The sequence below is a fragment of the Aedes albopictus genome, chromosome 2 (assembly GCF_035046485.1).
Source record: "Aedes albopictus strain Foshan chromosome 2, AalbF5, whole genome shotgun sequence".
NCBI lineage: Eukaryota > Metazoa > Arthropoda > Insecta > Diptera > Culicidae > Aedes > Aedes albopictus.
Window position 1 is genome coordinate 452219030 of NC_085137.1, and position 23735 is coordinate 452242764.

The 23735-nt window shown below is 36.4% G+C and overlaps 2 protein-coding genes across 2 annotated transcripts in view; one reads left to right on the plus strand and one right to left on the minus strand.

The window, feature by feature from the left end:
- Positions 1-23735, minus strand: part of LOC134288597 (uncharacterized) — a 385031-nt gene that overhangs the window by 38855 nt on the left and 322441 nt on the right. The gene's annotated exons all lie outside the window — the stretch shown is intronic.
- On the plus strand, positions 982-23680 carry LOC109419698 (uncharacterized). Its single transcript, XM_029877637.2, has 5 exons — positions 982-1203; positions 2515-2689; positions 12256-12331; positions 13040-13632; positions 23081-23680. Exons 2-5 carry the CDS (start codon positions 2522-2524, stop codon positions 23201-23203), a joined length of 960 nt encoding a protein of 319 aa, XP_029733497.1. The 5' UTR covers positions 982-1203; positions 2515-2521; the 3' UTR covers positions 23204-23680.

Below are 23735 nucleotides of genomic sequence, written 5' to 3' on the forward strand. Positions count from 1 at the left end.
CCTACACATTCACATTCATTGAAAGAATCCTGGAAAATGATAGAATCAACCACTTCTATAATTTTTCTTGTCATTATCAATGCTTGCAGTGCATTGGAAATGCATTACAATCATTAAAGTGGCCAGACCTACTGTGCCACATTATTGATTTTAAAATGAAACTATTGAGATGACACCTCGTACCATCCGCTCAATTTTAAATAGCATAAAGTTAAAAATCAGTGGGAGTGACGTAGCTGGGAAGGTTAATGTCACTCCTTGGTCCTCGAATTCCTGGGATGGAACACAGGTATTTAGTCGGTGTCCTGGCCCTTATGCCTAGGCTGAAGTGTCTTTAATCGCTCACAGCAAGAGCTTCTAGCTAGCCTATTGAAAAAAACTTTGAATAATACTTGATGATTTCATGCACGGCATCACTCAGCTACCGAGCCGTCATATCGTGTTGAGTATTTTCTTTCACTGGTTCAATCCTCGTTCCCTGCGCTATTTAAAGTGTTCGTCGATATGTTGCTTCCACCTTTAGATCATATTACGCTTGTTCGGCTCGATGCACGATGACTTTGCGGGATAGATTGAGCTTCCGACAGGACTTCCGAGTATCTTGACGATGATAGAGCAGTTACAATTATTTGCACAATGCTTTATCCAGACGGCTTTGCATCTCTCGAAAAGGATCTGCTGCTTCCACTTCCACTTTTAATATTATTATTACTATTATTGTTATTTATTAGCTCTTTATTATTGGGAAATTCAGTCCGAATCTTGTTTATCACCGATTTTAAAGGAGGAGTGGCCATTCTGAATTTAATAAGAATTTGGATTTCGCATGAATTAACACCCTCTCTGTAAAACTAGGTTCCACGAAAATAGAAAAAAAAAACAAACGTATTTACAAAGTCGAGCGAAATGTTTCCATTTTGTGTATTTTTTCCGCCCTGTTGATCGACCGGCTGTTTTTTCCTCTATTTTTTTAAGGCTTCCATCAGCCAGTCAGTCAGTTAGGCTAGTGATAGCTCTCGGTTAGTCAGTCAATTCGTCATTTAAATCGAATTGATGTACGTGGGTACAGGTACATATCCATCCATCCATCCAGTTTGTGTTTGTCATGACGCCAGTTTGAAAATCCCGGTGGTGCCAGGTGGAAATTTTTGTTGACTGTCGCAAATCCAGGTCACCAATATCCAATGAGTGTGGGGGAGGAGGGTGAGTACTGAGTACATACCGGTGTACAAGTGTAATTTTTTAATCAAATAATTCCGCTGCGAATTTGTGACTGCGCTATGCGGGATGTATTTTTTTTTTGTTCTGTATGAGTATGGATGGGAGGCCGGTGGAGTGATGGAATGTGAATAATCTGAAAATTGAATCGTCGAGTTATATACACAGATTGGATTGAAAATTAATAAAGTTCGTGTTTTAAAATCAAATGTTAAAAAATTCAAGATCTGTTATTTTACTTGTGAATTGAAACTGTTGCATGCAGTTATAATACATCTCTAAATATACATTTTAGTGTTTCCAACAAATATGAATATTTAAATGATTGTTATATTTTAAACTAGAATTTGTCTTTCTAGGATTGCAATACTATACGATAGACTGCATAAAGTTAGAGTTACATCGTACAAATTCATGATGGAAAATACATGATGATTCGAAATGTTTAACTTCATCATTAAAACTCATGAATGTAAAGAAGGTAGCCATTCTAAAAATTCATTTCATTTAATTTTGTTTTGGATTAAAATAAAAAAAAACTGCTCCAAATAAATCGGTCATTATTCTGGCCCAAAACAGAAGTAACTTCTGGTGAACATGTCGTCGTTGATGTTGATGCACGGCTCAATGTGTGCACTTTTTTTTCCGGGCGTGTGAAAGCGATAAAATATAATCATCATTGCGATTTTATTGGCACAGCATGAGGCGTACTGCCACCCCACTATTGCAAGCTGCCATTGAGTGCTAAGTGGGCGGTACCACTGAATGTACAGAAATCCCTCCAATGTGAGTCCTAAAAGACGCACATCTGGTTCGCATCGTATTCTCGTGTAATTCGGTTAGAAATTCTTTACCGATTGGGCCTGCTAGATTTGCTGGCTTACTAACTGGAGTACTAATGGAGTGCCCACTGTATACTTCTGTGCTTTCAAGCTTCGAGGAAGCAGGTGTGAGTAAGATGGATCGTCGCGCTTTGGCGTGCGACAGCTCCGAACAGAAACACAACGCAGCGGGAGCAAACAGCACTTGGCTTCCGATGAAGTGAAACATACATAAAACTGGCTGCTGACTGTAATGCGTGGTGGGTGGAATCGGAAAAAGTTCGTAGAATGTAGCTATGTTCAGTAGCAAGCGCAGTAAAATCATCAAATCAAATAAAAGACACGGACAGAGAGTTCTCAGAGAAAATATGTTTGAACGGGATTTTTATTGTAAAGATTGTTTGCAGCGCTGATTCCCTGTTGTAACGAACTTCTGTTTGAAAGTTTCCTTTATTTTCTTCGAATTAAATTTCAGATGAAAAATGGCTCTAAAAGTTCTCTTCCTCACGACGTGCACTCTAGTGTGGCTCTATTGGTTGCAAGTGCCCGATGTGGCCGGATCGTTTTCCTCCATCACGTGCCGCCAGTTCAGGCGAGTCGAGCGAACCTTTCTGTACGACTTCGTGACCTACAGCGAACAGGTGGATAAGGTTAGTTGGAAATTGAAAGATATTTTTATGTTTTCGTTTGTTTTCTATCGCTTGGTAGTTATCACCCACCGGAATCGGGTGATAAACATGTTTTCACTTCTGGAAGAGGTTATAAGTTTTAACGTGATCGTGACTTCCGGTACTATTCAGAACATTTTTCCCGTGTCACATTGCAATTGAACAAAATATGTATATATCGGAGCGCAGTTATCTCTAGCTTGGATATTCTACCACTATTTGTAAAACGTTTCTCAAGTTTCTTAACCTTCCGTAACTCGCGCGGTTTACTACCTGCGTCAGCACCACGCTAATGCTGAGTACAAAAAGCGAGATTTTTTCAACGTGTTGTACAAAATACAATAGCGCGATCGCTCGAGAGTTAATCAATGTAACAACACCATGTCAACGGCACAAATTACCCAAACGGAGGAGAACGTGCCTCTAGAGCCGACCTACTGATGTCAACGGTAGTCCAAAACGGCAAGGTGGGGTAAAGTGGCCCAAGTCATGAAATTATGCTTGAATGCCAAATCATTTAATCATAACTATGTATATGTGAATTGTATCAAGGTATGTTTGTATAAAACATCCTTCTAGAAGCCAGAAGGCAAACCCACGGAAAATCTTTGGATTTCCCAATGAAAATTGGCACCGTCTGGTTTTCCTTAGGGGAAAAGCGGGTAACACCGTCAGGGTGGGTAAGCCCGTCACCCCAATGATTCTACCAGAAAATAGTTATTTAGTAGCTTTTTGGCCACACACCTTATTTGTTTTTACCATTTTTACTCTTTTGAGATACATGATACCAACATTGACCTGTCAAACGCGAAGAAAATAAACAAAACAAACGCACACGTTGTTGCACCAACGGTGGATGTAATTTTTCGTCGGTAGAATTTAGCCTCTGGATTACAAAACAAGTATATAAATTTATTTTAATCAATCATGTATTCTCATCTGTACTATTCTTTAGTGCCAAGATTCATCGAACGGTCAGTTTCAACAATTATTCAGAAATTACGGTGCAATTTAGGAAAAGTTGGCTTTTCGGGTAAGCCTGTCACTCATCGGCGAGGATTATTTCAGGAACTCTTTTTGGGATTTCTTCGGGTATTTCTTGAAGAATCACTGAGGGCTGGCAAAATAGAATCATAATTATTTTTATCTAGTTCAGTTAATCGAGGCGCAATCACGTTCAACGCTTTACGGAGCCGAACGTTATATCAAGCTTAAAGTTACGATATATCGAGGTATGACCGTGTGTGTGATGGGTTCGATTTCCAGTCGGTCCAGGATCTTTTCGTAAAGGAAATTTCCTTGACTTTCTTGGGCATATACTATAAAATATCTTCGTGCCTGCCACACGATATACACATTCAAAATGATCACTGGCAGCTCTCAGTTAATAACTGTGGAAGGGCTCATAGAACAAGCATAACAACAGGCTTTTTCCAGTTGGAACGTAATGCCAAGAAGAAAAAGAAGAAGACAACGAGCGAGGTGTTTTGGTAGTATGGGCTTTTTCACAACGGTGGGAAAGGTTAAATCATAGGCTGTTCTTTCCAGTTATACTGATGTACATGGAGAACAACGGCATGATCACTTAAGTAGATTTTTCCTTATTTGTCATTCAGACAAATCGCAAAATGACCCTTTTGGCCAAAGGGTTGATTAGAAAAATTGGTAGACCATCACAGATCATCAAAAATATATTGTAAACATTTTCAAATTAAAATCTTCAAAAGTATCTTGAAAAAAAAAAGGTATGACGGACTTACCTCATAGGGGTGACGATCTTACCCGCACTGCATTAACAATATCAATATTTAATATGTTTGTGGTATGTTCATAATTCGGTGGAATAAACATATTTTGAAAATTTTAATGCACAAGTCTTATAAAATACTAATGAATCAAACATTCTGCGTAGTCAAAATATCAAATAACCTCTTACATTAATTTTGAATAATCCCAATGCTTAAGGTGACGGGGTTACCCCTTCCTCCCCTACTTGCAATTATGATTTTTTTATGCCGTGGTTTTCTGGTGATTTAATTATCAGTAGCCAAGTGTTTCCATGGAGATTGAAAAACACATGAAAGCGCATGGTCGTTGATGTCCACGCAATCCATGTTAGGAATTATTCAAATAACAATTATCGTTTAGGGGAGAAGGGGCCTGTAAAGTGTGACACTCTATGTACTCAGTATACGAAAATGCATGACAGGGTCTGAAATGTCCAAAAAATGATGGACTTAATTTTTGAATAACATTATCATTAAGCTTAATCTTACCGCATAGCAGATGGCCTTTTTGAACCGCTTCTGTTTACGAACCGGCTTTTAAAATTGCCAAAAATTGATGAAACTGCATTTGTTTCAAGAATGTTTCTGCTGAAGTATTAGGCAAATATTGTTTAGTTACTGTTACCACTATGAATGCCTAGAAAATGAGGCTATTTATCATCGAAAACAATGAATGTTTAAAAAATGGTATATAACTCCGCCTTACCCTGTCCTTATTTTTATTTTAACTACTACATCACATACAAATTTGGAAACAATTCACTACCACAATAGCATACGAGCATAAAAAAATATGATAAAATTAGATTCTCTTCTTTATATAATGCTGCCTACCTTCTGTGACAGAAGGGGTAAAGAAGCTAGACTTTAACTTACCAGGTTTCATCCCCATATATCGAGAATAGGATGGGTCCATACAAAAAAAAAAGCCTGACTCACAGTGCCAACAAAATAAGTAAAATTAATTTTCAAAAATCCAACCAAATGTACATGTACAGACTACCAAAAAACTCCAAACAGACATTCCGCTTAGCAAAGACTACAGACACAGAACGAACGAAATGATTTTTCCCCTGAAGATGGCAATAAACATTGCCGAAACGTAGGGGCGAATTAAACCCGTTGTCGTTCCAAGGAGTTTGGAGACTAGTGCATAGCCGAGAAATTCAGCAACTAGTGCATCCAAACAGTTGAACACTCAAACCTCCAATACTCTACATATGTACGAAAACCGATTTTGAAAATATTGCTTCGTAATTTAATAAAAAAAATCAAAAACCAAAAAGTGAGGAAATGCTTCCAGTTTCGCCTTAAGAACTGAAAGATGAAGTTGTGAAAGACGGACCCGGTTAGGGTGGTGCTTCAAATCCAGTTTGCCTTCTATTCCGCAGAATCGTAACTTGTTATGTTACGATTATGATTAATGCGCCGGACTGGCGATACGGAGTCGTGGGTTCTAATCCCACCAAAAGAAGTGGTATTTTTACACAATTTTATCTCTTAATTTGTTAATTGAATGTAGTTTGTTTTAATATACTTCAAGTTTTTATGTCTATTTCAGATATACTGGCTGATCGGTATAGTCGGAAAAGGGCAATATATTAAATGTTATATCTATAACTACCGTTTTCCATCCGATTTGATATTTTTTTAGAACCAATCATCTATGAATGTGGAATGTTTACAATAGTGGTATGACCATTACTGTATTTATGGGAATTTTAAAACTCGGGGCCAGTACTTAAAACACCATTTTTTTTGGAGATTATTAATATCTGGAGATACTCACCATGAAGACTATAAAATCTTTGCTAAATTACGAATAATACTGGAAATTTGTTAATCTCTTAACGTTTTTCCTTCCGTCTCTTAACGTTTTCCCTTGAGAATTCCCCAATTATTCTAAGAATTCATTTGGAAATTATTATGTGAATTTCTTCAGTACTGCATTTGAAGTTCGTTCGTGAATTTCTATGAGAATTTTTCGAAAGGGCTAAAATATTAACGACACATAAGAAAGTGGTCATTCTCTATAAATAATTCGAAAAATCCCAGCGAAAAAACAGGGGTGTAAGCAGTAATAAATAACAAAAGTTCCATAAACAATGCATAAATAAATCAAAAGTTTGCATAAATAATTGATTTTTTAACAATTAAAAACGTCAAAAATGCAATGAATAAATCAACTGTTGCAATAAAAAAAGCCATTTTCCCCACCAAAAAATTTCAAATTTTCCATAAATAAATCCAATTCTTCCATAATAAATTAGAAAATTCACAATAGAAAATATCGAAAAAGCAATAAATAATACAAAAAGCGCAATAAACAAAAAAATAAATTATCAATAAATGTCAAAAAACGAGCAATAAACGTAAATGCATTTTGAGCCAAAAATTACATAGACCATGGATTGAGGATTGAGGAACTGAGGCGGCAGAAGGCCGCCGAAGTTTCCGATATCCGATGCACCGCAACTGCATCGTTTCGGTTCTAGGCAAACCACAGACCCAAGAAGTTGCAAACATAGATGATATACCGGAAGTTAGAGTCCGACGAGCGATAGCGAGTTCGGACGACAAGCGATTGCTCGGTAAATTGCAATCATAGTTAGGCAGGCTTTTCAGTCGTTACAGTCATATAAGTGCGGTTCAGCATTTCACTGCCACATACTTTCCTGCATTTGTTTTTCAATTTTTTATTGCATTTTTTGAATTTTTCATTGCTTTTTCGATATTTTTCTATTGTGAATTTTCAAATTTATTATGGAAGAATTGGATTTATTTATGGAAAATTCGAAATTTTTTGGTGAGGAAAATGGCTTTTTTTATTGCAACAGTTGATTTATTCATTGCATTTTTGACGTTTTTAATTGTTAAAAAATCAATTATTTATGCAAACTTTTGATTTATTTATGCATTGTTTATGGAACTTTTGTTATTTATTACTGCTTACACCCCTGTTTTTTCGCTGGGGCTTTTCGATTTTTTTTTGGAAAACTTTGTATTTAGTATGGAACGTTTGATTGTCTGCCTTTTCGAAAGTATATTTTGAAACTTCATCGGCAATTCCTTTGGACCTCTTCCTTAATCTGAGAAATTCATTGATTACTTCTTCAGATATTGCCTCGGCGATTTCTTTGAATATTCCTTCGGCAAGGAAATGGGAATATCTTTTGTAGTTTCATTGGAATTCTGCACTTCTGTTCAACAATTTCTTTGGATATTTCAATGACAATTTCCACGATGATTTTCTCAGTAATTCCATTTGAAATTCATGCAGAAATTCTCTTGTGAATGCCCTTTGGAATTTCTTCAGCAATTTTGTTTAGATTCCTTCAGGAATTTCTTTGCATGTTATTGTATTTATACATATTCCTTCAAAAACTGTTTCGACAATTGGTCAGCGTTAAGTCAGAGGGGACCAAGTAACAAAATTGACGAAAATTAGATTTTTAAGGCATTTGATTAAGAATTACATTCACCCGATTTTCTCAATGTTACAAATAACGGGAGTTGTAACTTAATTGCCTCAATTTGAGCTGCGTAAATCGAAAATAGTGTGCAGTCAGAGTAGACCAAATGATGTCAAGAGAGTTGGAAAATATGTTTTGGTTAAAATCCAATATCAAAATAGTTTATCATCAAAATGTAATACGTTTCCAAATCGTATGACTCCCTAACGCAATTTCTGATTATTATTGATAAATAAAGAACGTGAAAATCCCTTTTAATTATGATAAATATCGTGTTTTACAGACCATTGTGTTGAAGCATATTGTGGCATTTCAGGTGCAGACAGAGTGGACCATGTGTCTTTAAAAAATAGTTGAAATAACCTTATTATTCGTAATACTTTCCAAATCAAAATATGTTTGTTAAGTAGCTGTTGGGCATCATATTGAAATACACCAGTACCCGTTTCATGAAGAAATTTATTTTACCAGTTATTTAAAAATTGTACTTGGTTCACTCTGTCTGAACGAATTTTTGAAAAACGCCAGTCCTCTGAATGAATTGTAATGAACTGTGTAACTACAATATTCCGAAAACTATCTGAAATTTGAAAATACATTCAAAATTAGTTAGCCGTTTCATATTCTAGCAAGAGTTCTTAAATACGTTTTTTGTTGACTACCATTCATGTGCTATTGAACTGTTGTACTTGGTCCACTCTGACTGAACATAAAAATTGAAAAAGTAATCTCAAGTCTTATAAGTAAAAATATCAAATTTTGAACCCTCAGTTTACATATACAACATTCTTTATAATTTTCGTCCTCCTCGTCCGTTATTTCTTTTATCATATATGTATGAATCTGAGTACGTAATGTACATAGTTGGTTGTAGTTTTTTTTTTTTCGAAAATCGTTCAGTCAGAGAGGACCAAGTACCAAGTAGTTTTAAGCTTCATTCTAGGCTTCATTTAAGTTTTTTCACAATCAATACAGAGTGATGCTTCGAAGAATTGTTAACAAGTTGTATCGGAAAATTTCTTGAAAAACTCAAAGTTAGTAGATGCGTAAACTAAAAAGTCGTTTTCCTCCAAATTATGAAAAAGACACATGGTCCTCTCTGACTTGATGCCGACCAATTCCTTTAGGGATTCCTTCGGCAATTTCTTTGTAATATTTTTTTGAGTTTTGTTTAAAAAAAAATGTTTGTGAATTGTTTTGATAATTTTTAATAGAATTTATACAGCAAGTATTTCGGGAATTCCTTCAAAATTGTCTTTATAAATAAGTAGGTCGACTGTGTTTTTTTTTTCTAAAACTGCATAGACTATAGAAAATTTTACTAAAAAATCTATCCGACATCCCAGACAATAATGTTAGCAATTCTCTCTACAATTCTTTTGGCATATTTTTTTAAAAGAAATTCTTTAAACAGTTTATTGCTGAATTATTTTGGTCATTCCCTTGGAAATTTCTCAGACAGTTAGAATTGGAAATTGGATTTTGTGATTTCTTGAAGAAAAACAAATTCTTAGAGAAACTGCCACGGAAAAAATCCAAATAAATATTCAAAAAAAAACTGCCTATGATATTCCCAAAGGAATTGCCGAGGGAAAACAGGAATATAGAAATTGCTGAAGAAACTTTCCAACAAATTTGCAGAAAATAGGATACCAATGAAAATTGTCAAGGACTTTCCTAAAACGATTCCAATAGAACTGTCGAAGACATTTTTATAGAAAGTTTTGAAAGAATTTGCAAATAAAATTCCAATCGACCTCTCCAAGAACCTGCTGAAGGAATTTCGGATGGAGTTGGGAGTCCAGAATTGCTCGAGGAATTGGAAAGTAGTTTAATTTCCAAACGATTTTTCGAAGACTCCTCAAAGGAATTACTGAATAAATTTCCAATGGAATTATCAAAAGAATTGGTGAAGGAACTTCCAAAGCTATTTTCAAAGGATCTCTGAAAGAGTTACCGTAGAGTTTTTCAATGATATTTTCCTGATAAATTTTCAGAAGAACTATCGATAAACTTCCGAAGAAAAAGTAATTCTCAAAAGGATTTTGTAAATTTCTTCAGCAAGCAATTTGCAAAAAAAAAAAATCCCCATTTAAATTGCCGATGGAATCCTGAAAGGCATTTAAGACGAAATTCCGAAAGCATTTACAAAAACATTTCCGAAAAATATTTTTTTCTTATTTTTATCATTTATAACCTTTTGCTAACTCATCACACATCGAAGAAATTTACAAAAAAAAAATGTGAAGAAATCCCCAGAAGCTTTGCCGAATGAGTTACATATGTCCCAAATGAAGGATAACGTGTATCTGGAGTAGGCCTTCTTATATAAAAGGCATTACCTAAGAAACTCTCAAAAAGATTGCCGGTGGCATTGCTGGGTATTTCCAGAAAAAAATGGCTAAAACAATTACAAATAACCTAAAGATTTTCTGAAGCATTTATTCAAAAATTCTTGAGAAATTCCCAAAATGATTGACAAAAAATCTTCGTAAAAATTGGTTTGCTGATGAAACTGCTGAAATACAGGGAAAGGGCAAAATGTTTGGGATAGGCAAATTTGTTCTTATGCAGAAATTTTCAGATATTTCGACAAGAACAAAAACTGATATCATATCACTTTGAGTTATTGGTGCGATATTCTTTAAATTTTTGAATAACATATCAAAAATGTTCACGTTGCATCTGAGATTTATCACAACAAGTTAAACAAAAAATGGACAAAAATCGTGAAAAATGGAACAGGTTTATCTGTTGCATATGTTTTATTTCCTTTTTATTTAGTAAGTTAAAGTTAGAAATCGAAAGACAAAGAGTATTTTTTTTCAAATGAGGAAAACATAATTGTTGTTTTGTTGGGAAATCTAAGAGTTCTGTGGAGCCAAAGTTGAGCCATTTTTATGGAGAATTCACTTTTATTGGGCTCCGTTCTGAAAGGGATATTGTATACACAGTAGCGTGGGACACAAAAAGACATTTTACTCCTGTACACTTTTTGAGTTCCATTTTGGCCTCATAGCAACTGTGCAAAATTTCAGCACGATCGGAGAAACTATATTTTAGCGCCAGCCGTTTTAAGTTTTCATACGATTTACTATGGGGAAAATCACTTTTTCAAAGAAAAATCGCCCCAGGCTGCCCGTTAACCCCTAAAAATATATCGATGCATGATTTCTGTTGCAAATTTTACGAGGAACAAACCCTCCGATGAGCGCAAAGCGATCTAAGGCACGTGGAAAAAGTTATTCACTGAAAACCGAATGGCATGCAAACGCTGTTTAACACGTAAGGAATAACAATAAATAATAAAATCTCGTCATTTTATCGATCGGGTAAAGCTTAATAACTTTTTCCACGAATGTCGCATCGCTTTGTGGTCTTCGGAGGTCTGATTCCTCGTGAAGTTTTCTACAGAAATCATTCAACGGCTTATTTTTAGGGATCAATGGGTGACCTCAAGCGATTTTTCTTTGAAGAAGTAAATTTTCTCCATAGTAAATCGTATGAAAAACTAAGAACGGCTGGCGCTAAAATATAGTTTCTTCGATCGATCTGAAATTTTGCACAGTTGATATGGGACCAAAATGGAACTCAAAAAGTATACAGGAGTTGCAGTTTATCCATTTTTTATCTTTTCCCATATAAGCCGTGTACCAGGCTAATACACAGTCAAAGTTTGGGGATTTTTGATGCACTCTATGAAAAGTTACAGCTGGTTGAACTTGTTCGTGAGAGAAATAAAAGATGCCTATCCCAAACATTCTGGCCATCCCCTGTAGTTGCCAAATTAAATCATAAAGGAAACGTTGAAGTATTTTTTAAAATAACTACTGATCAAATGTTTGAAGAATGTGACGAAGTATTCCTTGGAAAAATAATGCCCTTTTCATAAATTTTCCACTAGATTTGGAAAATAAATGTAGTTCCCATCGGAACGCATTTATTTCACAATTTCATTAATAGATTCAAAATTGTTCAGAAACACAACTGTCAAAACTGTGTGGTAAAAGTGGGCAGCCCATTTTTGGCTGAACGAATTCGGTGCCCTGCTGCTTTAATTTCGTTAAAAATACCGTACTCGACATTTAAAATAAGTAGTGTAAAGTGCTAGTGTATTATAATATTGCTAATTTGTATTTTTCATTATAACACTCTGCGAAAACAAAATCCAAAAGATATTTCTCCGAATGTTTTCATCCAATCGTTTTCCCGATACAAAGAAAAATCATCAAAAGATTACAATTTCAAATTCTTCATTTGCTGCTGTTGGATGTAATCGATAATTCAGTGGCTTAGTATCGTAACATTTGTTGCGAGTGATCAGCGTCCTTTGGGAGTAGGTAAAACGTACAAAGTTGTCATTGGTAAGTATAATTTAAAGAAGCGCTCTAAAATTGTAATTAATCATTCAATCATGTTGGGACACAGTATATGTACCACTAAAATAAAATACAAATGCAGACAATCAAGAGCCCACCATTTGAAAGATCTCATTCAGTACCCTTTTCAAGCCTTTTCTCGTAATTTTTTTAAATTGAATTGTCGCAAGAAAAAAGTCAAATGTATTCGAATTGCATCTTTAATCTCCATTTTTTAAATAAAAGAGATCTTGATTGAAATAATTTTTTCTTTATTATCAAAAAAGGTCAACCATTAGATTTCCATATAATAATAAGGGGACTCACTAAACAGTTTAAATGGCTGCGCGTTAGCCATGATTTTCTGTTTATTTGAAATGTTTCATGAAATTGCGAATGAAATAATCCAAGATTGCCTTGGCGATCGCAACGTTTAATCAGAATAATCTTGAATAAGCAGTTTACGCTGTTAAGTGAATCCCCCTAATATTTAAAGTATTACAAAAATAAAACCCTACAAATTAAAAACCGTGTCCTATTAAAAAAAATCATAGTACTTTTTCACACCCAAATTCAAATATATTTTTTTATAGTCAAACTAGTTCTATGGAATTGTTGCATAGATGGAGTCTGTCATGAAATTCAATATCAATAAAATATTTAAAATATAAAAAGTTTAATAATGGAGTCCATTTCTGTCTCGTTTATTCTCAGACTCTTCCACTGTCCTGCACTTCAACGTAACCGACTACATTCCCTTCCGCCACATCGCCCTGGAAGCACCAACAGGCTTTCTCCGGCCACGCCTGGAGGTTTGGTTCTTCAGTCACCACCGCAATGCAAGGCCATCATCATCCACGATTGGCGATAAACCACCACAGCCGGAGCGACCTTCTGCACCAAATGACCCAAAGAACACCATCATCATCGATACCAGAAGTGCCCATAATGGCAGCGACCAAAGTTTGCCCATCGAACTAGCATCATCGTCGTCACATCCGGCCGAGTCGTCATCCACGAAATTGCCACCGCAAACGGGTGTTCATAATGGCGATGGCGGTCGTCAGCGTTGTGGATGTTGCAGTCGTCGGATTCGGAGCAAGGTCATGGACAACGACGACAGCAGGTGCGACGAGGCGGTGAAACCAACCGCAAATGTCATTAGTGGCGATGTGGAACACCATCATCGTTGCCAGCATCATCACGAGCAGCATCAAGTGCAGAATTTACAGCAACTGGAGCCGGAAAATGGCCCGAGTAGCCTCGGTTTGAAGTTTTATTTCAAACATAACTCATTTTTATTTCAGGTGATTATGGAATAATTTTGGGCGAGTTTCCAAGCCTTTCCCCATTCGCTTAAACTGGCTAGGCTGGAGTAGCTAGACTGCAGGAAATTTTATTTAAAAAGGGCTAGAACAGTAGAAGCTTGGAGCTTAAAATTATTACATCTCTCCAGAAGAGCAGCATCCTTGTAACAGATTATTTTTTATAAAAAGAGCAACCGAAACCAGATGAATCCAACTTCAAAGGACTATTTTTTATACGGATGCTCTGAGGGCATGGTTTACCAATGACAAACTAGAGCTCCAAAAAATCGCATCCTTTTAGCGGCATTTTAAATTAATTTTGCAAACCCTTCTCCTGCTTTGGTTGCATTCTATGGAAGGGTTTTGCGGTATGCAATTGGATCATCTCGACACTTGACTGTGTTTCTTGAAAAGCGAATTTTTAAAGTGTCCTCTATGGCCGCTGAATCCAAATCCGGGCTCAGATTTGCTCCAGCACGTCATAATTTTGAGCTATACCTCAATTTATAGGGCAAAATATGCGATTTTGGGCTTTTTTGACTGCAAGCCATTAAGCATGGAAATATATTTTTTGAACAATCAAAATGTAAATTGAGCATTTGACATTTAAATTAACGACTCATGCTAAATATTTCGTTTTACCAAATCTAATTTGACAGTTTTAAGCGAAAGTAAAAAGAAAATCGTGTTAATTACTGTTTCTTTGAATTCCACTAAGAATTAAGTTGCATGCAAGTTTACATACTAACATAAAATGAAGTTCCTCCTAGGATTCCTCCAAGTATATCCCTGGAATTTCTTCAGATATTCATTTATTTTTCATTTATTCATCAACAGATTCATTCGAGAGTACATACTTCCTGAGATTTCAACTGGAATTCTTCAGAGATTTATTCGGAAATTTGTGATCGTGATGCTTCTGAAATTTCTTGGAAAGTTCCATTAAAAATATTTTCAAAGACTTCTTCAGGAATATTAGCAAGTGATTTTTTCGAAGCTTTTCCATGTAGTTTTTTTTCTTTCGGAAATCTCTCTGGGGCTGTTCCTAAACCACGTAGACCAAAATTTGGTCATCTCAGACCCCCCCGCCCCCTCCCCCCTCGTAGACTTAAGTCCATACAAAAAAATTGAAATTTGTATGGAGCGTAAACTTTAATATAATAAATAAAACCATGCAATATGGGTGTATTTGGCATGGGGAAGATGTCCGGAGCCCAAAAATGGGGACCACAATATCCAAGACGGCGGTCTAATATCCAATATGGCGGTTATTTAATTGTATTTTATGCCCTAAAACAATGCAATATGGATCTATTTGGTATAAGGAAGATGTCAGGAGTCCAAAAAAGGCGTCCAGAATATCCAAGATGGCGGCATTTTAATGGAGTTTTAGGCCCTAAAACCTCTGCAATATGGGTATATTTGGTATGGGGAAGATGTCCGGAGTCCAAACATGGCGACCAGAATATCCAAGATGGCGGCTCAAAAATCAAGGTGGCTGCTGTTAATTGGAGTTTTAGGCCATAAAACCATGCAATATATCCAAGATGGCGATCTAAAATCCAAAATGGCGGCGCCAAATTCAAGATGGTGCCTATTTCATAGAGTTTTCAGCTCCGGAACCATGCAATATGGGTATATTTGGTATGGGGAAGATGTCTGGACTCCAAAAATTACGACCAGTATATCCGAGATGGCAGCTCAAAATTCAAGATGACGGCGGTTCAATGGAGTTTTAGTCCCTAAAGCCATGCAATATGTGAATATCTGGTATGGGGAAGATGTCCGGAGTCAAAAGTGGCGACCGGAATATCCAAGACGGCGGTCATAATCCAAGATTTCGGCTCAAAATTCAAGATAGCGGCTTTTTCTTAAGATTTTGAGGCTCAAACATCAAAAGCCATATAAACGATATGATTTCTGGTGCCATAAAATGGATTTTTGTTAAACATGTGAAGGCGCTAAGCAATTTCTTACCGATTTTGGCGACACCCGTTTTTGGCAACATTTTCTTCCCGATTTTGGCAACATCCATTTTTGGCAACAATTACTTACCGATTTCGGTAATACTTGTTTTTGGCAACATTTTTTCACCGATTATGGCAACACAAATTTTAAACAAAATTTTTTTTAATGCTAGATCATCTTAAACACATGTTTTCAGCTTTACCTCTATTAAAAAAATTCATTAAGGTTTCAAAAACGACATTTTTTAAAATCATGACGGAATTAATTACGGTCCCCAAAGGGAAGCGTTTTGTAACTTGTGAATAGTCCATATTGATAATATAAGTCAAAATAACGCATAAAAGTTGTAAAATCGCAATTTTTTTACCGATTTTGGAAACACCCCATTTTGGCAACAAAAATTCACCTCGTGTTGCCAAAATCGGTAAGAAACTGTATTCATCAACATGTCTCTTGAGTTTTTTTGAAATGGGTTTTCGATGGCACGAGAAAGGCGCCAGCACCGCTAGGTGGAATAACTAGGTTTTTTATGTTTTCAAATGCTCTAGCAAGAATTTCTTTTGAAATTCCTGCAGCAGTATCTGTTGAAATCCAACAGAGATTATATTTAAGAAATACTTCTGCCGTTCCATCAAAAATACCTTCTGGAACTCCACAAAAGATGCCTGCTTATTGTTAGAAAGCTTCAGATATTCCTCCAGGGATTTTTTCTCATAAGTTCTTAATCGAAAAAAAAGCTCTGGGAGAATTCTTGAAAAAATCCCTAAATGAATTACTGAAGAAATCCTTGGAGAATTTTCTGAAGGAATCCATTCAAAACACTCTTGATGTTGCCTTTGAAGATACTTCGAAGAAATTCTTTAAAAAATCCGGGCAGATAATCATGTAGCTATATCCTGAAGACATTTTTCTGGGAAATTTTTTGAAAGAAACCATGGAGATATTCTTGAAATCTCCTGTAGAAATTTTTAAAAATTAGGGAATACCAGAAAAAATTCCTGAAGCAATGTCAGTTTAAATGTCTGTGGGAATCTCTTGATGAATTCCTATTGAAATCACTGAAAAAAATCATGCAAGAATCTATGGCGTGAGAAACTGCCGGGAATTTCTGGAAAAAAATAAGGAGCACCTGGAGCAGGGATATCTCCTTAAAGAATGCTCAAAGGAATCCACGAAAGAATGAATAAACGCAAGAATTTTTGAAGAACTGCTGGTAGATATTTTAAACGAAATCCTTCGTAGAGTTTCTAAAAAAAAATCCATGGAGAAATTTCTTCAGATATTCATAGAGGAATATATAAAGAACTCCACTTCTTAAAAAATACTGGATGAATTTCTGAAAGAGTTATTAAAAGATTTTAAAATGCTATTTCTTGTAAAAAAACAAGAAGATTTTCGAAATGAATTCGTGGAACTTTGTGTTTTCGTAAAATTCAACTAAAAACTAATTATTTTCACATTCTGAAGAAATCTTTGAAGGAATTTCAGAAGATATCCGTGAAAGATTAAAGAATAAATGGAGGAAGTTGTGAGAAAATTTATTGGAGATTTTCTAGAAATTTCTGAAAGAAACTCTAGAAAAATTTCAAAAGAAGCCTCTTGGCCAATTTTGGCAATAAATTCATGGAAGGTTTTTGTTGAATCTCTATGGAAGATCACCCTGTCTTGAGATAGTAGTCTTCATCTAACTACTATTACCTAGTCGTTCAACACCATAACAGTAGGCAAGAAGATCATGCTGTTCAACATAATCACAACATTGTTGTTGTGATTAAGTTGTTCAACAATGGCCCTTTGTTAATGTCATTTTCTGTTCAATTTTTATTATTGCTCGCTTGCGTATCTATCCACCGTATTCTTTAATTGCTTTCCTTACTCCCTTTTACTTCGAGTAGTATTCATAGCACCAAAAAAGCCTATTTTAGTTAATTATGATTTAGTCATGCGGTGGTTAAACCTAGTAAATACTAAAAAACTCTATGGAAGAGTTTCATAAGAAAGTTTCTAAGCGAATCCCACGATCAATTTCCGAATGAAACCCACACGAATTTTGAAATACAATCATGAAAAATCCATGGAAGACTTTCTAATGGTTTCCATGGGGACATTTCTTGGAAATTGCTTGAAGTAAAAATCCTTGAAGAAATCAAAGACTTCCTGAAAGCTGCTTTGAAATAAATTTCAACGATGCTGCTTGAATATTTTCTAATGGGATCCATGTAGGGGTTTCTGAACGTTTTTGGAATAAATTCTTCGAGAAATTTCTGAAAGGTTTGCTTTCCTTAAGTCCAATTCCAAATAAACTTCCAAAATTTCTTAGCTTATGGGCTTAGTTTAGCTTCCTACAGAAAATTTTCCAGGGAATTTTTAAGAATTTGTGACAGAAATGCCTCCTTAGACTTCTTTGAGATTTCTTTCAGAAATTCTTCCAGGGATACTCTTGAAAAATGTATAATGTTCTTTAAAATTTTCTCCAAAGTATCTTAATGCTCCTTTTGCATTTGGGTCCTTTATGGCCCAAACCGCACAATACGTCAGTGAGCTGTTCCCACGGTGGTGCAATAGTACGGTTAAAATGACATAGCCTGAATACTCGCAAAAATCATGGATCAAGATGTGAAGTTAAATATATATTAATTGAAAATGTTTTAATCACTATACATCAAGCATTAATATTTCAATAATCGAATCTTCAACTAAAAAGAAGCCCAGAATTTTCTCCAAAGTTACTTATCGTAGAAATCAATTTAAAACCCCCTTCAAAAAACCTTGTTCAATGGATTGCTTTAGTAAATCCTCCACGAACTCCTTTTAGAAGGTTTTCCACGCATTGTTTGCATGTTTTTTTTTTAAGAACATCTTCCACAGATTGCTTTAAAATATCCTCTGATATTTCCTCCACTATTTCCTTCAGAGTATCTTCTTCATGATCCTCCAGAAATTTCTCTAAAAATCGCCTAGAAGCGATTCCTCAGAAAGTACTCCAACAATTCTTTAAGAAATCCGTACAAGAATTCTTCCAAGAAATCCTTCACGGATTCCTTCCGCAAGACTAACAGCGATTCCTTCTGAAAATCAAAAGTTCAGAATTCATCCAGCAATTGCACAGGAATACGTCTAGAATACTTTGAGGAAGTCATTTAGAAAATCCAGCAGGAATTCCTCCAGAGATGCTTGCATTATTACTTTCAGTGATTCAGGCAGGAATTCCTCCAGAGATTTCTACAGGAGCCCACAGAGATTTGCTCCAGGTGCTCCTCAATGTATTTCTCCACAAATTTATCTTGCATTTCTCCTAAGAATAACTGTAGGAATTTCTCCACGGATTCTTTAAGGAATTTAATCAGATGTATATAGGATTTTTTTTCAATTTTTTTTTGTAAATATGTCAAGAGTTTTTTGCAAGGGATCATAAGTTTATCTAGGCGTTTCTCCTTTAGAAATACGTATACAGATTGCTCCTCCTCAAAGAAGTTTATTTGAGGGTTTCTTTGAAGATTTTTCTCAGAATCCTCAGTATACTTTCCTAGGATTCTCACCAAGAGTTTCCCGAAAAGTTTCTGAGAAGTTCATGTATTTCTCTAGGAAGTTATTCGAAAATTCATCAAAACTATCTTCAAAGACTTCTTCGGGAATATCAGCAAGATATTTTTTTTTGAAGTTTTTCCATGTATTTTTTATTTTCGAAAATCTCTCTCAAGTTATCCTCTATTTTTTGCAGATGTTTTACCAAGAATTTCTTGAGAAATTCCTGAAGCAGTATGTGTAAAAATCAAACAGAGATTATATTTAAGAAACACTTCTGCCGTTCCTTCACGAATATCTCCTGCGACTTCACCAAAGATTCCTATTAAGATTGCTTCAGATGTTCCTTCAGGTATTTTTTCAGAAGTTCTTCACCAAAAAAAAAATACTGGAAAAATTTATGAGAAAACCCAAAAAAAAATATTTCTGAAGAATTTGCTTAAGCAATCCCTTCAAAACACTCCTGGTTATGCCTTTGAAGATACTTCGACGAAATTCTCATGAAAATTCCGGACAAATAATCCTGTAGCCATTTGTGGAGGATTTCCTGAATGAATGCCTGGGAGACTACTTGAAAAAAAAATCTTTAAGATACCTCCTCAGATAAAAAATAACAAACTTCTCAGAAAAAAATGAGCAAACTCTGGAAAGAAAAATTGTTCAATACATTGTTGGAGGAATTCCTGGAGGAAAAATTTCTTAAGAAATCTCAGCAGAAGCTACAGAAAAAAAGGTGCTGGAGTAATTCTTTATAAATTCATCAATAAATTTTACAGACTTGCCTGGAGGATTTTTTGAATAAATTTTTGGAAGAACTTCCAGAGATACCTCTTCTGAGATGAATTTATTATACAATTTGTGCATGGTGTAGTACCCAAAAATCTCCGTAGGTAGAAATTTCTGAAGGAAATCCTACAGAAACCAATTGAATTATTTGAAGGAATCTTTGAAAAAAGGGTTTGGAAAATCATAGGCAAATTTCTTGAAACATATTTAAAAAATGCTAAAGAATAGATTCTGTGACAACTTGTGCAGAAGTTGCTGAGAGGTTCTTCGGAAAAATTTCCGAAGTATCCTGGTGAAGTTTCTGAAAAGAATTCCATGAGAAAGGACTAAATAAATTCTACGCAATCCCTAGTCGAAATTTCTGGAGAAACCCTTGGTGGAACTTCCACAAGAATCTATAGGGAGTTTTTAAGAGAAATTTCCAAACAAATACCCAGGAGAATTCTCACGCGACCCGTGAAGTTTCTCAAATACTTTGTCAGTTTGATTAGAGTGTCGGAATTCCATGTCCCGGTAGTGGGAACGTCACGTGTTTTAGGGTACCTGTTTACCCTGTTTATAATATGCCCCCCCTAAGCAGAAATGGCGATATGTCTAAAACTGGCGCCTTATTCCATTTATTGTCCACGGCAAATCGTTGTTCCTAAAGCCAGTGAAGTGTTGCATGCGAACTTTGCCTTTGGAGGACCGGTTATGGAAGCTTTAAAACGTTTTTCGAAAACGTTCGAAAATTTGCCTTTTCAAAACAAACGGGGCAATACGCCCCATCAAAAGAAAAACGTCCAGCCCCGTGATAAAACTGTCCAAGGGGATAATTCCACCACATGATTATCCAAGGAGGGTCTTTTAACAAGTGTTTAACTGCATAAAAGTTGCAAAATAACTCAAGCCAACAGAAGTAGCTTGGTTTACAATGAAGTCAGTTTACAAGAGGTAAAATATTACGCCAAAAGCCGCGATTTCAGACTTTTTGATATTTTTATTGCTTTTCTGTACCAATCAGCTAACGGACCAGCTTGATGGCAATTATTCTTCAATATATAAGATTTCTAATCGATCACGCATGCGAAAAGCGCATGAATCGCTAGAAAATGAAGGGGGGCGTTTTGCCCCGGTGGGGTGCATTATACCCTTTTACCCTACATGCATACATTTATTTTCGCAGCATCACAATTAGTATAACACATAATCAACAATAGTACGGCTGGTTCCATCATCGGTCACGCCCAAAGCATACCAGATCATGCTCCACCTGCTCCGCTAATCGTTCTCTCTGCGCTCCACGTCTTCTTGTGTCAACCGGATCAGTAGCGAACACCAACTTTGCAGGGTTGTTGTCCGGCATTCTCGTAACATGCCCTGCCTACCGTATCCTTTCGGCTTTGCTACCTTCTGGATGCTGGTTCGCCGTAGAGTGCAGTAAGCTCGAGCATTATCCTTCTCCACCACACACAATTCTCCTGCACATCGCCAAAGATCGCTCTTAACACACGTCGCTCAAAAATTTCGAGTGCTCTTAGGCCCTTCTTGCGTTTCACCTATAAAGCTCCGCATCATATCAGATTTACCCCTCAATGTGAAAATTCTTTAAAGTTGCCTGAAATTCAGTTGCAAATATTGTATAGACAAGAAAGTCAAGCAAGACGTAAAAAAATGAAAGCTCACTCATAAAAGAATTCCACTTGACGCGGAACTGAAATATTTATGCTCAAAAGTAAAGCCCTTGCATCTATCCGACGGCCCAGACTTGCACACATTTGTTTTTTTATTTCTTGCCTATCACTTGTACACTCCTGGAATTTATTTCTTCTTCCGGTACAACTTTGATTCTCGAGCCTTTTTGCTGCTGTCTGTCACTTGGTTTCCAAGCGCGAGTCGTTTTCGAATGATGTATCTTGTAAAGGTCGTCGGTTCCCCGACCGAACAGGACGAAGGAAGAAGAATGACATGTCACGTACAGCCAAAGGCGATTAGAGTCTGGCATTCGGGAGGATAAAATAATGGGGAGAAGTTTTGTCTGGAGTGTGCGAGCCAGATGGAAGAACAGATGAACAGATGCTCCATTTCGAAAAAAAATCCAGGCACAAAAACAAAATTATCCTGGGGTGATACACAAATTGAGTCAAGCAAAAATCGACCTTTTTTAACTCCCCCTTCCCTCTATGTCACACTTTTTGTATGGGAGCTCAAGATAGTTTGTATGGGTCGTCATGTTCTGCAAACCCCATCCCCTCCCTCTAAAAGCGTGACGCAATTTGTGCACGACCCTTATTTAAAAAGACAATTACACCGTCTACGACCCTGTAGTCTCTACAGACTGAACATTACAAACATTCGACAACGGACGATACATATTTCACCCAGTGGCCCAGTGGAGAATTTTCCGTTTGACGAAAAGTTTTCCCTGACTGGAGTGGGAATCGAACCCACACTCCGAGGCTTACGAGACACCTAAACGACTGACGCCGCTAATCGCTCGACAACGAAGCCCACTTTTTGAAAGATTCATTTATTACATCCATCATTCATCCATCTCTGTCAAACGGTTTTTTTTATACCCAATGCACATGCTGTCACACTTTTCTAGACCTACCCCCTTTCCCTAATGTTGGACGTTCTCTATGCTGGACACTCTGCGTTTGGTCCATTCTTCACTAAGTGATAGTTGAGAGTGTATGATTTACAACTTGCAGGGAAGATTGTTGAGCAAGACAACTGCTGTTACAACAGAGCGAGAAGAGGGAGTAGAATAACACTTCTGTTTGTCTGTGATGTGGGTGTACTTATACGTGGAAAAGAATATTACAGAGCTTTGAATGATTCGTGACACAGGTGAACAGTTCGACGAAAAACACATTTTTCTATGCCATCGTTGAATGGACTGTTTCTTCAACTCACTTGAACTAACACGTTATGCCACACAGTCTCAATTCATAGCTTAGTTTAACAATTCTACTTCCCATGTTGAAAAATCCATAAATAAAATATTTATTTACAAGGTAAGCTACGCCTAGATCAACAATTTAGTCAATTACTCTTATTTGCTTTCAAGTATAGTTTAGGTAATATTTTGTGATGCTTGTATCATGTTATATTATATTTGCTATTCTTTAGAATGTAACAATAATGGTTTACTAATAATAACAAATAACCATTCCAACCTCACCAGCACACACTGGGACGCTTGTTACGCCTCCAGGTCGAGCGTCACTTCCGCCGGTCGCTGCGCCATCTGGAGCTGATTCTGGACGATATAGAAACACTTCATCGGGAATTGTACCGACCACTGTAACATTGCATTGCTTAGCCCGCCCCTCCCAAACCGATGAAATATCATATCCACTCAGCTAATGGATTTTCCGTTGGTCGTTGGAATCGTTGCAGCAGAGGAGCGGCCGTGGCGTTGAACACATGCTGCAGCATATCGGTTACCATCTGAAATCAATTGCAGTTAAGCTATTTTGCTGGAATTTTGCAGATGCACGGAAGCAGACACCTTCACTAAATCCCCAAGATTGTCCGTCACTATACTAGGATCCATTGGAAGCTCGAAATTTCAGTCTGAACTGTACCACAAAACCACCAAACACGTAATAACTATTTTGGAATGATATCCCAACACACAGCAGCCGTTCAGCATTGATTAACATCAACCGTTTAAGTGATACACATTTCGGTACCATCAGGTTGAGGCCATCATGAACCTCATGTTTGAATTAAACATGCAGTCATCACACAATTATGGGTAACTCTGCCACAACACAACTCAATGTCAGATAATAATTCACCATGCTAAGAAAACTCTACTAACCAATAATTGTAAA

Excerpts from the sequence above, each read along its gene's own strand:
- LOC109419698 (XM_029877637.2), top strand. The coding sequence starts at position 2,522 with ATGGCTCTAAAAGTTCTCTTCCTCACGACGTGCACTCTAGTGTGGCTC. Across the intron at positions 2,690-12,255 it reads ACAGCGAACAGGTGGATAAG|TGGCTTAGTATCGTAACATT; the intron begins GTTAGTTGGAAA and ends TCGATAATTCAG. Across the intron at positions 12,332-13,039 it reads AACGTACAAAGTTGTCATTG|ACTCTTCCACTGTCCTGCAC; the intron begins GTAAGTATAATT and ends GTTTATTCTCAG.